At 39.6% G+C, this 13922-nt stretch overlaps 1 protein-coding gene across 3 annotated transcripts in view; it reads right to left on the bottom strand.

Moving 5' to 3' along the window:
- CNKSR2 (connector enhancer of kinase suppressor of Ras 2) overlaps nt 1-13922 on the bottom strand; it is a 377815-nt gene that overhangs the window by 129091 nt on the left and 234802 nt on the right. For all 3 annotated transcript variants that reach the window (XM_084643098.1, XM_084643099.1, XM_084643100.1), the window contains 2 exons: nt 5995-6084; nt 4014-4228 (listed from right to left, as the gene is read on the bottom strand). In XM_084643098.1, the coding sequence (XP_084499224.1) occupies nt 4014-4228; nt 5995-6084 (305 nt within the window). The remainder of the gene's footprint in view (nt 1-4013; nt 4229-5994; nt 6085-13922) is intronic.

The following is a 13922-nucleotide window of genomic DNA, read 5'->3' as shown; positions in this document are numbered from 1 at the left end:
TTACCCTGTATAAGCTTTATATAGAGTAAAACGGATTTATTTGGGGTTTGGATTCCATTGGGAACTCGGTATCTGGGTCTTGGAGACAGGAGCACTTCTTAAGCTGGTTTCAGTCAAGCCTGCAGCTTTTGTGGGACGTGGTTCACACCTGGGTCTGTGTTTGTGCAGGCTAGCGTGTCTGGCACAACCAGGCAATGTACTGAAATCCCAAGCTGCCAGGGAAAACAGGCTTAGAGGTAGCCTCAGCACATCAGGTGGCAGTCCCAAGGGGGTTTCTGTGACACAGCCCATCACAACCATTTGAGGACATATGGTCTATTGTTTATCATGCAATGTTTTAAAAGTATTTGTCCTTAAAATGTACATGTGCACCCACATGCATGCATGCACACATACACATAACTTCTTGTACAGTATGGACTTCATGCCCATTATTTTCTTCAGGAACTAGAAAGCAGAAGTTTTGCCAGCTTTCAAGACAGCTATTACTTTCATACATACCCTCAGTATAAGTAAGAAGTGGCAAAATCTAAGTATTTAAGGAAAATGCTAATTGAAACCACACAATTATGAGTGAAGAAGCAAGTTTATCACCTTAGTTTAATTAAGCAGTATAACAGACAATGCTGTAATCATAAACAATATTTTCAGAACTATGACCTAAAAGTATTTATAAAATTTTATTCCTCTGAAGAGATTTCCATTTTACTCTTCTGCCAATATTTCCTCTGTTGTACCTACATTACTAGTACAATTTTCAGGGCCTACCATTTAATACACAGAATTTTCAATGTCTTCAAAGTGCAGCTCCTCTCTACAAAGCAACACCAAAGATGGTGTTGTGTGAAGGATTCCATGTTTGTCTCTTTCCTTCTCAGCTTCACTGCTAGTAACAGATTCTGGAAGCCACATTACACCCTTACTTATGTAGGACGTCAAGCACTCTATTTCACAATTGCTTAATGAAAAACAGATAGACCAGAGGTGGCCAAACTACGGCCCATGGGCCGCATCTGGCCCACCAGCCATTTTAATCTGGACCTCGAGCTCCCGCTGTGGAGCGGGGTCTGGGGTGGGCTTGCCCCACTCTGACGCTCCAGCTGGAGAGCAGGGTCGGGGGCCACTCCGTGTGGCTCCCAGAAGCAGTGGCATGACCCCCCTCCGGCTCCTACACGGAGGTGCAGCCAGGCGGCTTTGCTGCACGCTGCCCTGTCCGCAGGCACCGTCCCTGAAGCTCCCATTGGCCGCGGTTCCTGGCAATGGGAGCTGTGGAGGCGGTGCTTGGGGCAGGGCAGCATATGGAGCAGAGCCGCCTGGCTGCACTTCCATGTAGGAGCCGGAGGGGGGACATGCCGCTGCTTCCAGGAGCTGCTTGAGGTAAGTGCACCCCGAGCCACCACCCCCATGTCCCAACTCCCTGCCCCAGCCCTGATCCCCCTCCTGCCCTCTGAACCCCTTCGTCCCAGGCCAGAGCACCCTACTGTACCCCAAACCCATCATCCCCAGCCCCACCCCAGAGTCTGCACCTCCAGCTGGAGCCCTCCTCCTTCCCCCGCCCCCACCTGCCCCAGCCTCGAGCCCCCTCCTGCATGCTGCACTCCTCATTTCTGGCCCCACCCTGGAGCCTGCACTCCCAGCCAGAGCCCTCACCCCATCCCCGCACCCCAACCCCAATTTTGTGAGCATTCATGGCCCGCCATACAATTTCTATACCCAGATGTGGCCCTCACGCCAAAAAGTTTGCCCACCCCTGAGATAGACCGTACTGTGTGGTAACAAGGTGCAGCTTAAGCTGTTTTCCTCCATCTCAGAGCTGGAACACCAAGGAGACACAGGGTCTACGTGTTTCTAGCATTCTGAATAAACAACTCCCCTTGTGTTTACTATATCTCAGTCCTGTCTCTTCTTTTTTTGACAGACATGTACAATCTCCCTGAAGGCTAATGGCACTACATAGGTATCCTTTCTGGCAATTATACATAAGCAATAAAGACTTTAGATTCATTTTCAAATTTTGGTAGAGTTTGTGGTGCTACAGACAGAAAAAACACATTTTTGGAAACTAAGCAAATTGGATATGGAAACTAAGCAAATGGATTTTGGAAACTAAGCAAATTGTGGTGCTACAGCCAGAAAAAACACATTTTTGGAAACTAAGCAAACTGATAGACAACAATCATGGAACCCCAAAATAGCATTTTTCAAAAGAGACCCACACTTAAAATATGTATATAAAGAAAGGAGAGCATCAAATGGAGAAAAGTGGTGAATGCAGAAAAAAATGCGCATTATAAGAAGAACATAAGAAGAGGTGCTGAAAATTCATTACACTTGTAAAGACAGAAAAATTGCAACTTCGAACTTCCCAATTTTCAATACATTTGATTTTAAGGTTTCTTGGCTTGATTTATATTTCTGCTAGCACTGGCTGCAGACATGAGGAAGGGGATACAATTTATAAAATTTACGTACATAGAAGAGTGCAATAAAGCAATCTGACTTCACAACCCGTTAGATGAATCATTTGTTTCTACTTTCATTGATTACTCAGAGATGACAGTTTATGGACTTAATGTGTATTGCTCTAAAGGTGACACTGCAAGATGTTAGCATGAGATAAGGCAAAACACCAACTGCATGTGGATTAACATACCAGGAAAGCACATTCATTGCTCCTGTGGATCCTGTTAATTAAAGTGAACCATGAGTAGCTCTACTGTACCACATCTATAAGACCTTTCTTGAAAATGATCAGACTTGTATACACAGTAGCATCAAAGGAAGTATTAAAATTAATGGGCCAGATGATCAGATGATGTAAATCATTGTTGCACCATTGACTTCAATTAAACTATATCAACTGACAACTGCTGAGGATCTGGCCCAGTGTGCTATAAGAGGAGAACAGAGCACCTGTTTCCTACTAGTCTCAGTGGAGCTCCATCTGCTGTGAACACACACCATCACAGCAGAAATTGGGATCAAGCCACAACAACAGATCCCATGCATACTGACATTCTAGATTATGGCTCTTTTCCTGATATATGAAAATAACAGCAATTAGTTTGATAACCCTGCTGTAGAACTTATTTGCTTCTCCTTTGGAGGAATACAGTAAGCCTAAGCAGTTTATTTTTGCTATGCTCCTTCCACCCGGAGAACACAGCTATTTAGCTCAAAAATAAAAAAGTTGTGAATACATTTGTTTTCCTCCTTTAAATGTACTCAAATGAATTATTAGCAGTAATACACTTCAAACGAATGTATGAAACAAGAAGAAAATCCCATGGTATGAGATTAATTGCTGATCAAGTTTCACTTTTGGTGGAGGTATATTATGTTCCTCTACTCTGTATTAAGACCTAAACATTTAATATTTAGTAGTTATTGTGGGTGGAAAAATGATAGCAGGTCCAAAACATCTTCCTATTTTCTAACAAATACTTCATTTTTGGACATACCTAGAAGTTACTGATTTATCTGACATCCCACATCAAATTCAACACTCTTCTCTTTCAGCGTCACTTGAGTTACTGAGGGCTATATGCTAAAAGCAGCTACAGACTTTAGGATTCTTCTTAATCAAAAATAAAAAAAAAAAAACCCTCAGTTTTTCCCACTATTTTATCAATCCTTTCCAGGTCATATCAATCATAGACATAGTAATATGCCTAATGATATCTGACATATGAAATCACAGTTAAATATATACTTGAATGATGATCAGATGAGATCCTTATGCAAAGGCTGGCAAGATAAAGATGTAAAACACTATTTCAAACATAATCCCCTTTAGGATCATGAGTTGATTTTAAACACAGTTGTAGATATATCCATTCCCCAGTCTGTAAGATTAAAATCAGAATTCCAAAAGATGCGGGGAAGAGGGCACAATTATAGTGAGAACTGTAACAACTGAAATAGGATCAAACAGAAAAGGGTGCAATAAGCAATATTAAAAAGTCACAAGCCGGTCTCCCATCATCATCATGCATCTTGTTATTTTTACTCACATGGTAGTAGGTGGTGTCTGGCCCAGGTGTACCAATGACTTCTTGTCTTAATGAATCCATTTGTAAACTAGGCAGCAAGGAGTAATGACTTGGACTACTATTCTTGTCTCCTTTCTTTTTGGATTTTTTCCCTGTATCCTTTTTGCTGTTCCTTTGAAACATATAGTCATCTTGAGCTATTTTCTCATTGCTCATATAGCGAAGTAATGAATTTTCTATTGAAAAAGTAATAAAAGACTGAATTGCAAATCATTTAATAAATGCCACTACTTCTTCCTAAATATACTGCACTTTACTGTTGCTAAGGTTTACTGTCATTTTTGAAGTCTTTAGCTCTGCCTCATAAAACAAAATGTATTCCAAAAATTATTTGTATGTTGTGAATATATTAACATAGCAATAGTTCTTTTGGGATGGACAAGGATTCATGTCAAGATTCATGTCAAAGAAACTAGAAAAAAAATCACTTGCCCTCTTCTCCCAAATACACAGCTATTACTTTATTATGACATCTGCAGTCTTGTTCTTAGAACAATACCCTTAATGAAAATAGATCACAGATGAATATGGTGGTGTATATTTTGCATTGACTATTTCACTTTACCTTGTTCTCCCTCTGGTTTCTAGCCATTTGTTGAGTTTCATCTTACATTTGGACAGCAAGCTTCTTAGGATAGGGACAGCTTTTTAATTGTGTGTGCACCAAGCATAGGCTTCTGATCCTTGAATACTAAACACCACCACAATACAAATAATTCCTTTTTGTAGTGGTAAGACAAACTAAGCTAGTGGTCTTTTGCTGCATACAGTAAGCTATATCCATTTTTTTTATTAGTGTATCATTGAGGTTTAAGAGTTAGCAATACTACAGCCTCAGAACTTCAAATTACAAGATGTGAACATAAAACAATGATGGGGTAAGAACAGTTTGTTAAAACATTGGTCGGTTTGTTTACCTGCCGCGTCCGCAGGTTTGGCCGATCGCGGGTCCCACTGGCTGCGGTTTGCCACCCCAGGCCAATGGGGGCTGCAGGAAGGGCGGCCAGCACATCCCTCAGCCCACATCACTTCCTGCAGCCCCCATTGGCCTGGAGCAGCGAACCGTGGCCAGTGGGAACCGCGATTGGCTGAACCTGCGGACGTGGCAGGTAAACAAACCGGCCAGGCCCACCAGGGGCTTTCCCTGAACAAGCAGTGGACCACAGTTGAGAACCACTTCCCTAGATAGTATGCTTCTCTGGGTTGGGACCATGTCTTCATGTATTGGTATAGTGCTTAGCACAATGCAGTCTCTGGGTCCTACTGTGATAAAAACATTCAGCAATGGGCATGTTTTAAATTTGTTTTGCCTTGGGCTCAATATATGGGCAACTGGGTGAAATTCTATGGCCTGTTATACAGACAGTCAGACTAGATGTTCTGATTGTCCCTTCTGGCCTTAAAGTCTGTGAATGTATTGGATGGAGGCACAGTGGAATTCTGCAGCTGAACCTTTTATCTGGGAACATTTCATCTCCGACCAGTTTCTAGCTGAGCCCTCCTAGCTCCCCCTGGGATGTTTTCCAGCCAAAAATAACAATCCATCAAGCTAAGTGGATTTAAAATATCCACATTAATTGTGTATCATAACAGTAAAACGAATTAACTATCATTTTATGGAATTTTGGGGCCAATTTCTAAAAGAGAATCAGATGGCACTATGTTCAAATAATGCAATGTCAATATAATGAAACACGGCCAAACTGAATTGGTACCCCTCTGCTGTGTAGCTTCCTCAGGCCTTATACGGAGAACATGGGGATGAGCAAAAATAAAGTATACATAATGAAAAATGGGAACACTCCAAGATTATGTTAACAGAAATCCACATGTTAAGGGAGGAACCAAATGAGGTCTTGACTTAAGGAAAGCTCCTTACAGTTTAAGTGATGCTAAGAAAAACACACAGCATTGCACAATATTAGTGTACCAGGTCACTTACCTCTCCTACTATCTCTTTTTATCTTATTGGGATCTTCATAATCCCCTACCCAGTTATATTCCACTGGCATAGAGATAGGTCTTAGTTTGCCTAAAACAGAGAAAAAATGGTGTCATGCCACCTTCTTACAATGTCTGGTATAACTCAAAATATTTTGAATGAAGTGTTAATATGTATGTTAATCCTACAAGGCTAATTATTTATGGGAATAGATCCAGTATATCCTCTGGACAAGAGGTTAAAACACAAATTCATTCAGTCCATTATTGTTAATGGTCTAAGTGGAAGTTAAGTATTCCATGGAACTTTTCAAAAATGTTAGGAAATAACCCCACTAACAGAGAAAAAATCCCTCTCAGTAACATCAGACTTAAAACTCAAGGTTTAGAAGGAGCTTCTTCCAAGCACATAAAGGCTTCCAAGTCATTTCCACTTAGCATCTGTTAATTACTCTGTAATACAATTTGAGATATAGAGAGAATTGTTTTATGCCCTATGTGAAATGAGCTTTTGGTCTCAGACTAACTGATATCAGATCTGTGTCCATATCACAAAAATATTACCACAAATGGCCACTTTGCGTCTGTCTTAGTAGATACATCAGTGGCTGAATGGGCATGGAAACAACTATTTCAAAGCTCAAATGTAGCCTCTCTCGGTGAAGCATTTCACCCACCCCAAAACACAGCATATTAAGTCTTGAAAATTCACTCACATTTTAGAAGACAACAACAGAAAAGAGACAGATCAAATTATTATACTTAAAAGTTTTAATTTGAGAGCCATGGGGGTATTTTCAAAAAATGTTGTGAACTGTCACTCCTTTTAAGAAAGTTCCACAAGTACAGACATTGGTCAATGGAAAGGAGTTTTGCACAACCTAATTACTAGCTATTTAAGGAGATCTGAAATATTCAACAAGTTAAATAATGTACTGATACAAGATAGCAATGCGACCTCATGGCGTATAATTCAATATCTGGCAGTCCAAAAACAAAAACGTTTTAAACCCTTTTACAAACAGAATGAATTCTTACTTTTGCTTACCAATCCATTAGTCACAATGCATAACAGTATGAATATAACTTTAGTCTCAAAACACAGCAACATTAAAATGAAAATAACCTGGAAAGTTTTATTCATTGACATTACTAGAAAGACTTCTGTAAATAAATATATAGGAAGACAAGATATACAATTTGTCAGGGCTGAAACCCCACTCTGTCACTTTGAGTACAGAAGGTGAGGACCCACAAGGATTTTAAAAATTAATACTTGCCACTCCAGGCTTGTATTAAACTCCCAACATTACAGCTTTTCTCTGACCTTGGCTTGGTAAACGCTGCCACTACCTAAATGAAAAAAAAACCCTTGGACCCAAGAAGGAGCACTTGGGAATTCCTTCCTGTGGGCTACCCTCAAGCCCTTTCACCCCCACATCCCGGAAAGAGCTGAGAAAGAAAACAAGAAAATTAGCTGTTCCTACCAGCTAATCAAACAACATGCACAAACCTCTTAGGACACCAAAAATCCAATCCTGTTCTTAAAAAAGGTAAATTTTATTAAAAACAAAAAGGAAGAAAATACATCTGGAACTTAAGCTTTTGCTAGATTTTAAAAGAGCAATTCTAAAAATTAAGCACCCAAAATAGCTTTCTTGGGGGTTAGCTTAAAGTTTATAAGCAAACAAAAGCATCTGGGGTTAGCACAGAGGAGTCCACAAGCCTTAAAAAATAAACAAAAATAAACCTAATTGCATCTTCCTAAACATTCCTAAATTATTTATATATTTGGGTTGTTAAAAGTAGTTCTAGATATGATCTGATAGTTTTCATATCTGGTTCAAACTTTACACAGCATCCCTGCTGCCCGCCTCTTCAGCCCAGAGAAAACAACAGGCAAAGGGAAAGTTTCTTTCCCAATTCTAAAAAGTTCTAGCCTTCCCATTGGCTCTTTTGGTCAGGTGCCCACATTTTTTTTTCTTTACCTGGGGGACTTTTTAACCCTTTACAGGTAAAGCAAGTAGAGAACAGCTACCAAGAGGGATTTTACAGCTAACTGGCTGGGTGGGTGTCCATCAAAGGGAGCTACCCCCTCACCCTCTCCCTCACATACACACACACTTCATTTATCACACAGTTATACCGAAAACAAATATTCAAGCATGTCTGTCAAGCTATTCAAGTATGTCATGTATGGAATTATTAAAATCACGCTATGCGTTTTATACACTGCAAGGGTTATTTATAATCCTCAAAAATAAATAAGACAGCATAGAGGAATATCTTTAAAAAAAGTTCTGTATTGTCAATGGGCACAAATCGGGGAAGTATCTCTATTCAGGAAATCGTTTAAATACTGTACCTGCTTAACTTTAAGCATATGCTTAAATCCCCTTGAAGTTACTGCTTCACTGAAACACATGCTTAAGTGCTTTCCTGAATAGGGCTAGTGTTGAACTGATGCCTATATTAGCCTCCTATATTGATACAATTAAGAATTTTCATGGTTAATTCTCTGGAAATATAAACATTTCTCTTCTGTGCTGCACTGTACTGAACTCAAACCACACTATACAAAAAATACTGCATCTATCACAACAAGACTTTTTGTAAAGCTGTAATAAAAAACAGGTAGGTCTGCTCATTACCAAGGTCCACATTCATAACAAATGTTTTCTCTAGATACTGATTTCTAAAGCTCCATATTTATTCATAAATGAACTATCCATTGGATTGCCTAAATTATCTCCTTCCCATGATAGCAAATTTCATTCATCTTCCTACTCTGCCAATCTCCTCTTCAATTCACATGGATCCTTTACATCTACTTCCTCTAAAGAACATTCTCAAGGAAACTTCTAATTTGGGATGTAAGCTGAAGCTCTCAGAGGTCAATTAGCAATAACTGTATGGTAGCTGCCAGTCAGTAATAGAGAACCAGTCAGAAATCTATCCTTTAAAATTGTCAAAAAAACAATTCCCTCATTCCTGAATAATAGCTAAGTCTTTTTGATCTCAACTGAAGCAGCAGGCCCAAAGGCATTTAAAAATGATTTTATCATATTACTGATTATGAGCTTGTGCTGAAAATAATTAATGCTCTGGACTCTCCAACTCCATTCGGCATGCACCAGTAATTCACCACAAAACAAAACAAATTGTTTTGGTTTACACATTTCTGTGAAATTACCATGTCATGTTCATATGCCACATATAAACCCTGTGTTGATAAAGTACGTGTGGAAAGCTTTGGAGGCATTTGAGTGACTGGAACTTCAATACACTTAAAAAATAAGTACATTTTAACTAATAAACTCTGAAGGGATTGAACAGTATGGTGTACACAAGAAAAACAAATTAAAATAAAACCAACTTACAAAGATGAAAGGCTCTATAGAAGGATTAAATAACCCCACTGTTTCCCAGTGCTAACTATGATCCACATATTTATAGCTCAGTTCTTAGAGTGGAAACTTGGAAAAGTATCATGCAGCATAATAATGGACCCCGGGCAGATCTTTAAGCATCCCAGTGTTTCTATGCACCTGAACTTTGGCCATCTCTACTCTAGTGCTGTGGCATTCTAATGCAGCTCAGGATGTGACTGCACTCTGAAATTATAATAAATGAAACATCCAATTTTAATAGCTGTAACTAAGTTGATGTAATGCCCTGAATATTTTAGAGAGCCATGTGAGATGTAACAGAAAATGTGCACATAGTTCAAAATTAGAGGGATGATGAGAATTTTGCAGAAGGATTTATTTGCTGTGATATTTTGAACCAAGAAGAGGTATTGCACCAGCCTCACAAAAGCGATACCCAGTAGCAAGACACTGTAGTACATACCCATTCATTATGATGCATAGGTATAAATAGCAATTTAAGCATCTGACTTAGAAGAGGGCACAGTCGGGCAACATAGCTCAGTTAAAAGGCAACATAACTACCTTTCTGAGCTAATACAATGGTCAATAGAGAAGTGAAGTGAAAAGTTATTACCCCAGTTTCTTTTAATGATATACAGATGTTGGGCTTTTTTCATAAGAGTATAATCACATTATGATTAGAAAATGAACTATAATTCTCTAGCTAAGACAACACCTTAACAAAACAATGAGCGCTACTTTCCCCTCCACCCATGTTAGAAACACCATAAGAAAATATGCATATGCCTGTTTTTATCTAAAATAACATGGAGTTGTCCCACTGCAACAACAATCTAATTCTAAGTAAGAATGCCAAGGGCAAAGAATAATCTCTGTAGTCTGCTCCTTTGGGCCAGTGTAGGCTAGCTACAATATATTCAGTCTTTGAGAGAAAATAATGTTCATGTGGTTCAGGCCAGCATACTAGAGAATTTGATAATCAACACCAATTACTGATTTGAGATACATAGAAAATTCACCTACAGTCTTTCTAGAGGCTATTTTAGATGGAGAATGTATTTGAACTACATTTTATTTTGACAGGTTTCAGAGTAACAGCCGTGTTAGTCTGTATTCGCAAAAAGAAAAGGAGTACTTGTGGCACCTTAGAGACTAACCAATTTATTTGAGCATAAGCCTTCGTGAGCTACAGCTCACTTCATCGGATGCATACTGTGCAAATGTTTCCAAAGTATGCATCTGATGAAGTGAGCTGTAGCTCACAAAAGCTTATGCTCAAATAAATTGGTTAGTCTCTAAAGTGCCACAAGTACTCCTTTACATTTTATTTTGACACTGATCTTAATAATAACTGGCTTAGGGCAGGTGGAGGGGAAATAAGTGAGAAGAAGCTTTAATCATTTAGGCCTGAATCCTGCAAATGCTCTGTGAACTATTCTTATGCTTAAAGTTAAATACATGCATAAGTGTTTGTAGGGCTTTGACCCTTAAAATATAGTGACAATTCTTTTCAGTAGAATAAAAAATTAAGCATCAACATGTACGTGGAAATGTAGTTTGTTTCAGCATTTTGGGGAAAATTGTTGACAAACACTCAAAAATAAGTAGAATTTGTGAAGAGCAAAAATCTGGTGCACACAAATATATCTCAATGATAGCATTTCTCTGTCTGATCAGCTTAGTTTAGAAAAGTATTCTCTGAAACCAATGCACCCATGAAATAATTCTTATATATCTGGGATCATATTGGAAAGTTTTCTTTTTAAATAAAGTGAATGAATGGAGCTACAGAGGAATTGCAAAGTACTGTATTGTCACACGTTTTACTTACTACAGAGGAAATTATTATTCTCAAAACACTAAGGGCCATGCTCATTCACCCCCATGAAAGAACAGAGGGAAATAAAATCAGAGGCAATAATGATAGGGTCAGCGGAACATGACAGAATAAATGCCACTCCCTGCATTCACAGCATCATTCAAATATCTGCACCTTACATCCACTGTTGGGTGGTTAAACACATTCAACGCAATGGTCACCCAACGTATACTTTTTAAAAAAATTAATGCTGCAACATGTGTGTTGCTCCAGTAGACTGGAGCCACACAAACATTCATATGGTATTTTTGCTAAGCAGTTTAGGTTTTAAAGGTCCTTACGCTTCATGCTGCCAACATTCCCTTTGGCTGCTATAACTGCTATAAATGATGTTGGTCCCTCAGTTACAGGAGCAGCAAGCAGGTGGGAATTATTACTGCTTTGAAAAAGAAATTCGGAGGGATCCTAGACTACCCCACCCGACAATTTTTATTTTATATATAGAGAACAATCACTTGCTTCTCCTTGTTTTGACTCTTTCCTTTAAAAAAAATAAAGTGAGGGCTGGGATAAAACTGACAATAACTGTCTTTAAGGATGCTCCAGGGCTCGTCTCCTCCACTCTTATCTTTTTAAAAGGCACACTCTGCAAACAGATGCATCTTCATGAAAATGCATCCTTTAATATTCTGTATGTGTATTACACCAAGTCCTGAGAATATTTTATACAGCTTGAGATCAGTTTGTACCTTCTCTCTCAAAGGATTTCAAAAGCTTGGCTGCAATCAAGGCCTCAGTATGGTGTACCGAATCTGTGTATTGTGATAAATTAATTCTATTTTGTCTTTTGCTCAAAAGGAAGGTGGTGTCAAGGATACCATAGTTATGCCAACATGCAGCTTACATTAAACTTAATAATTAAAATAGAACAGCAAATGCATTGAACAGTATTCAATAATGTGCTCAGCTAAAATTGCAGCTGTCAGGGTTCCCTCCCTACTTTGAACTCGAGGGTACAGATGTGGGGACACACATCAAAGACCCCCTAAGCTTATTTCTACCAGCTTAGGTTAAAAACTTCCCCAAGGCACAAATTCTTCCTTGTTCTTAGAACGGTATCGCTGCCACCACCAAGTGAGTTAGACAAAGATTTAGGAAAAGGACCACTTGAAGTTCCTGTTTCCCCAAATTATCCCCCCAATCCCCTTCACCCCCTTTCCTGGGGAGGCTTGAGAGTAAACAACGTGAGCACAGACCAGACCCTTGGGTTTTTAGGACACTAAAAAACCCAATCAGATTCTTAAAACAGAACTTTTATTGTAAAGAAAAAAAAAGTAAAAGAAACACCTCTGTAAAATCAGGATGTAAGGTAATTTTACAGGGTAGTAAGATTTAAAATACAGAGGATTCCCCTCTAGGCAAAACTTTAAAGTTACAAAAAAACAGGAATAAACCTTCCTCTTAGCATAGGGAAAACAGAAGATACTCTAACGCAGTGCTTCTCAAAGCCGGTCCGCCGATTTTTCAGGGAAAGCCCCTTTCACGCCAGACCAGTTTGTTTACCTGCTGCGTCCGCAGGTTCGGCCGATCGTGGTTCCCATGGGCCGCGATTTGCCGCTCCAGACCAATGGGGGCTGCAGGAAGCAGCGCAGGTCAAGGTACATGCTGGCCACCGCTTCCAGCAGCCCCCATTGGCCTGGAATGGCGAACCGCGGCCAGTGGGAACCGCGATCGGCCGAACCTGCAGACGCAGCAGGTAAATAAACCGGTTCAGTGCGCCGGAGCTTTCCCTGAACAAGCGGCGGACTGGCTTTGAGAACCACTGCTCTAATGCATTTCCTTTCTATTACTCACTATTTCTGTAATTTTAGATGTATCATTCAGTAGGAGCTGGATTACTTGTTTGGTCTCTCTCTTTGTCTCCGGAGAGAACAACAAAAGCCCAAACAAAAACCTTCCCCCCACCCAGATTTGAAAGTATCTTCTTTCCCCATTGGTCCTTCTGGTCAGGTGTTAACTAGGTTAATGGAACTGATTAACCCTTTACAAGTAAAGGAGGGATTTTATGCTACCCTTAGCTGTATGTTTATGACAACAGCCATCAAAACATCTTGTTAAGGGCAGTCTGATTCTCTACACAGCAGTTATGCTCATTACATTCTGATTATTTTTTGGAGACAGACAAAACTTAGTTGAATTCCTTTTTTGACAAAGTAAAGGTATGAGAGTGATAGCATATATGTGAGGGAGTGGGTACAAACTAATTTGTCTCTGAAATGGCTCAATTTGCTTCATCACTACATTGTAGTGGTGAAAACCCCACTGGTGTAAGCCCTGTCTGAATTTGGGCAGTGAGGAAAATGTCACAAATAGATGCCTCAGTTGGACCTAAAACAGAAAGTGTATGGCCCTATATGATACCTGGGGACTCCCTCCTAACTTCTTTCCACGCCATGGCAACTTCTCAATTTTCAGCAGGAACAAAACCAAAGTTCTTCTGTTCCAAAGCTGTGAAAATGTACTACTTCAACTAATGCAGAAGCTCCAATAGTGTGATAGCTCTACGGATTATAGCCGGGGTTTTCAAAGGAGACTAAGGGTGTTAGGTGATCAACTCCAATTGGTATTTCTTTGGAAGTCCCGCCCTATATCTTCTTTGGGCCAGCCACTAGAGGGAGACATGAACAGGTCTGAAATTCGATCCAGCAGAGCGCAATA

Source organism: Lepidochelys olivacea (genome assembly GCF_965140295.1).
Source record: "Lepidochelys olivacea isolate rLepOli2 genome assembly, chromosome: 1".
NCBI lineage: Eukaryota > Metazoa > Chordata > Testudines > Cheloniidae > Lepidochelys > Lepidochelys olivacea.
This window is presented reverse-complemented; position numbering and strand designations above follow the sequence as displayed.